Source organism: Otolemur garnettii, unplaced genomic scaffold (assembly GCF_000181295.1).
Source record: "Otolemur garnettii isolate 467f Iridium unplaced genomic scaffold, OtoGar3 scaffold00141, whole genome shotgun sequence".
Taxonomy (NCBI): Eukaryota; Metazoa; Chordata; class Mammalia; order Primates; family Galagidae; genus Otolemur; species Otolemur garnettii.
Window position 1 is genome coordinate 151747 of NW_003852536.1, and position 3850 is coordinate 155596.

Sequence of the window (3850 nt, forward strand, 5' to 3'; positions counted from 1 at the left end):
AAAAAAAAAAAAAAAACCCACACTAAAGTGGGCCTTTTGTAAAATGGGTAATCATAGTACATACTTCACAGGATTGCCATGGAAGGCAAATTAAATCATTCGTGTAAAATGCTTAGGAGTGTAGCTGGCACATCAGTTAGAATTAGATGACAGTGTCGTCTAGTTAGAGTAGCATCTGCTGCTATTGCTAGTGGTGACCATCTTCGTCATCCGTAGAAGTGGCAGTTCACCAGCAGCCAGGAGTGTGTTGTCAGGTGGTTTATGAATGCTTGTTGAGAAAGGAATGCTTGGTAAAGCGTTATGGGGCGAGATAAGGACCAACAGCTCAAATTAGAATTTCAAAACGGAGTCTTTTATTAACCACAGGACTGTCTCAGCAAAGTCTAAAGCAGACTGAGAGAGCGTCAAAGACTCTAAAGTTGGGGTTTTTCTAGTCTGAAAGTTAGCAAAAGGCCAAACAGATGGGCTGAAAGTTAGCAATTAGAAGCAAAAAGAAAGTTGGCAAAAGAAGCAAAAAGCAAGCACAGGGTCACGATGACCCTTTTACGGAAGCGAACCTTGCCATTTAGCGGTTTAACCAACAGGTAACATGACCCTTTTACGGAAGCGAACCTTGCCATTTAGCGGTTTAGCCAACAGGTAACATAAAGGGCAATTAGATAACAATAAAGTAACATAATGCAGATCTAGCAACTAATGGATAAATAAAACAATTTGTCACAGCACTTAGCTCATTAACTCTCATGATGACGGCTCTTGGCCCATCTGTTCTTATCTTGTGCTGTTCCGGCCCCATCCAGACCGATTTAAGAGTAATGGTACTTGGCATGGTTTCATTTACATCTTTTTCCCCTTCCTCCCACCTGGGGGGTGGTGTGAGGCTGCCAGCATCCATCTTATGGGAGTGATGAGGCTGCTGGCACCCATCTCAAAAGTTCTTTAAGAAGCATATCAATTGGGCAGGTTTAACAGTTAGTGTCTTTTTCTATCCACAGGGGTCAAGAGAGTGCTGGTATTGTGACCAGTGATGGGAGTTCAGTGCCAACATTCAAAACGCACAAGGTAAATTTCATTCAACATTAAAAAATGTTAATGATAACCTAGCAATTCTGGGAGGCTGAGGCAGGTGGATTGCTGAGCTGGAGAGTTTGAGACCAGCCTAAGCAAGAGTGGGACCCTATCTCTACTAAAAATAGAAAAACTAGCCAGCTGTAGTGGTGGGTACCTGTCATCCCAGCTATTTGGGAGGTTGAGGTGAGGGGATCACTTGAGCCCAAGAGTTTGAGCTAGGATGATGCCATGGTACTCTACCCAGGACACAGAGTGAGACTTTGTCAAAAAAAAAAAGAACATTGATGATAAAGATAATAATAGTTAAGTATAATAAAATACATTTCTTAAAAAGATAATAGTAACCAGATGGTCACTAACATATGGGGGGAGGAGTCTAAAAGAAATAATTTGCAAGTAGAAGTAAAGTTCTTTGGATGAGCCATTTTCAATTTTATATTCTAACATTCATCAAATTTAAGATGTATTTCTTTCCCTGTGATAGTTTGCTGCCTAAGACTAACTCAAATAGGTTATTTCTTTAAATACGTAAGATGCTTTTAAGATGCTTTAAATACTTTAAAGATGCTTTTAAGATTGATTTTTTAAATGCAAGTTTTAGTTTATATTTGACAAATTTTATTGCGCAGTACCTCTGTTATTGTTTTAATGAGAATTATCTTATAACCAACTTATGCAACACAGTGAGACCCTGTCTTTACAAAATTCTTTTAAAAATTAGCTGGTGATGGTAGTGCATGCCTGGAGTACCAGCTATTCAGCAGGCCGAGGTAGGAGAATCTCTTGAGCCTATCAGTTTAAGGTTGCAGTGAGCTATGATGATGCCAGTATACTCTATCCTGGGGAACAAAGGGAGACCTTATGTCTATAAAAAGGAAAAAAATGAAAATATGAAATGTAACTGCTTCAATGTTGTGAGTGTACTAAATGTCACTAAATTATTCACTTTTAAAATTGTTCATTAAGTAAGTGCTTTAGAAGTTCTCCACAGAGAACTAAAATGTATTAGCAAGAAAAGAACAAGTGATCCCATCTGAAGGTGGGCAAGGGACTTGAAGAGAAACTTCTCTGAAGAAGACAGGTGCACAGCCTACAGACACATGAAAAAATGCTCATCATCCTTAATAATCAGAGAAATGCAAATCAAAACTACTTTGAGATAGCACCTAACTCCAGTAAGATTAGCCCACATCACAAAATCCCCAAACCAGAGATGTTGGCGTGGATGTGGAGAAAAGGGAACACTTCTACACTGCTGGTGGGAATGCAAACTAATACGTTCCTTTTGGAAAGGTGTTTGGAGAACACTTAGAGAACTAAAAATAGACCTGCCATTCGATCCTACAATTCCTCTAACTATAGGGTATATATCCAGAAGACCAAAAATCACATTATAACAAAGATATTTATACCAGAATGTTAATTGTAGCCCAATTCATAATTGCTAAGTCATGGAAGAAACCAAAGTGCCCATCGACCCATGAATGGATCAATAAATTGTGGTATATGTACACCATGGAATATTATGCAGCCTTAAAGAAAGAAAGATGGAGACTTTACCTCTTTCATGTTTACATGGATGGAACTGGAACATATTCTTCTTAGCAAAATATCTGAAGAATAGAAGAAAAAGTATCCAATGTATTCAGTCCTACTATGGATCTAATTTATAGCTATAATTTAAAGCTATAACTCAATTATAGCCCAAGAATATGGGGAATGGGGAATGGGAGGGGAGGAAGGAGGGTAATTGGTGGGACCACACCTACGGTTCATTTTACAAGGGTACATGTGAAATTTACTAGGTGTAGAATATAAATGTCTTAATACAATAACTAAGAAAATGCCATGAAGGCTATGTTAACCACTTTGATGAAAATATTTCAAATTGTATATAAAATCAGCACACTGTACCCCATGACTGCATTAATGTACACAGCTATGACTTAATTTAAAAAAAAAAAGTTAAGTAAGTGCTTTGCAATTTTTATAATTAGATTAGGTCTCATTGGTTTTGCTTTTAAGATCAGAATTCTGAAGCACAGAGAAATTACGTGAACTGCATTCTTTAATTTAGGTTGCCCAAGCAGAGAGGTTTTTATTACCCACTGGCAACAGCAGTCTCTATTTTTTTTTTTACGGAGATGCATTTTTATTTTGATTTTTCAAGGGAATGGGTCTTGTAAATCACGTTTTTACTGGAGACAATTTGAAGAAATTATATATTTCAAATCTTGGAATTGGACATACGAGGTACGCCACGACAGGGAAATGCGAATTGGAAAATTGTCAGCCCTTTGTTGTTGAAACGCTTCATGGGAAAATAGCAGTGGCACATAATGGTGAATTGGTGAACGCTGCTCGATTAAGGAAAAAGGTAAGTTTTTCTTTTTAATTTACAGCCTTTTCCTGTGGTTACAGTCAGTTAATGAATGAGAGCTGAGGATCCTGGCAGAGGGCATTTTCTTTCTTTTCTTCATAATCTCTAATTGTTGCTACCTGTCACCTAACTGCAATAAACAATCACCCTAGAATTATCTGGAGTATTTGTCATAATTCCAGACTCTAGGCTAGGGGCAGGGATGAGCATCTGCATTTTAAAATGCTCAACTTGGCGGGTTCGAATCCAGCCCGGGCCCACCAAACAACAATGATGGCTGCAATCAAAAAAAAAAAAAAATAGCCGGGCGTTGTGGCAGGCACCTGTGGTCCCAGCTACTTGGGAGGCGGAGACAGGAGACTCACTTGAGCCCAGGAGTTGGAGGTTGCTGTGAGCTGT

The 3850-nt window shown here is 38.6% G+C and overlaps 1 protein-coding gene across 1 annotated transcript in view; it reads left to right on the plus strand.

The window, feature by feature from the left end:
* PPAT (phosphoribosyl pyrophosphate amidotransferase) overlaps window positions 1-3850 on the plus strand; it is a 34045-nt gene that overhangs the window by 19103 nt on the left and 11092 nt on the right. Inside the window, exons 2-3 of the mRNA XM_003798799.2 lie at window positions 996-1062; window positions 3242-3448. Coding sequence (XP_003798847.1) covers window positions 996-1062; window positions 3242-3448 — 274 coding nt within the window. The remainder of the gene's footprint in view (window positions 1-995; window positions 1063-3241; window positions 3449-3850) is intronic.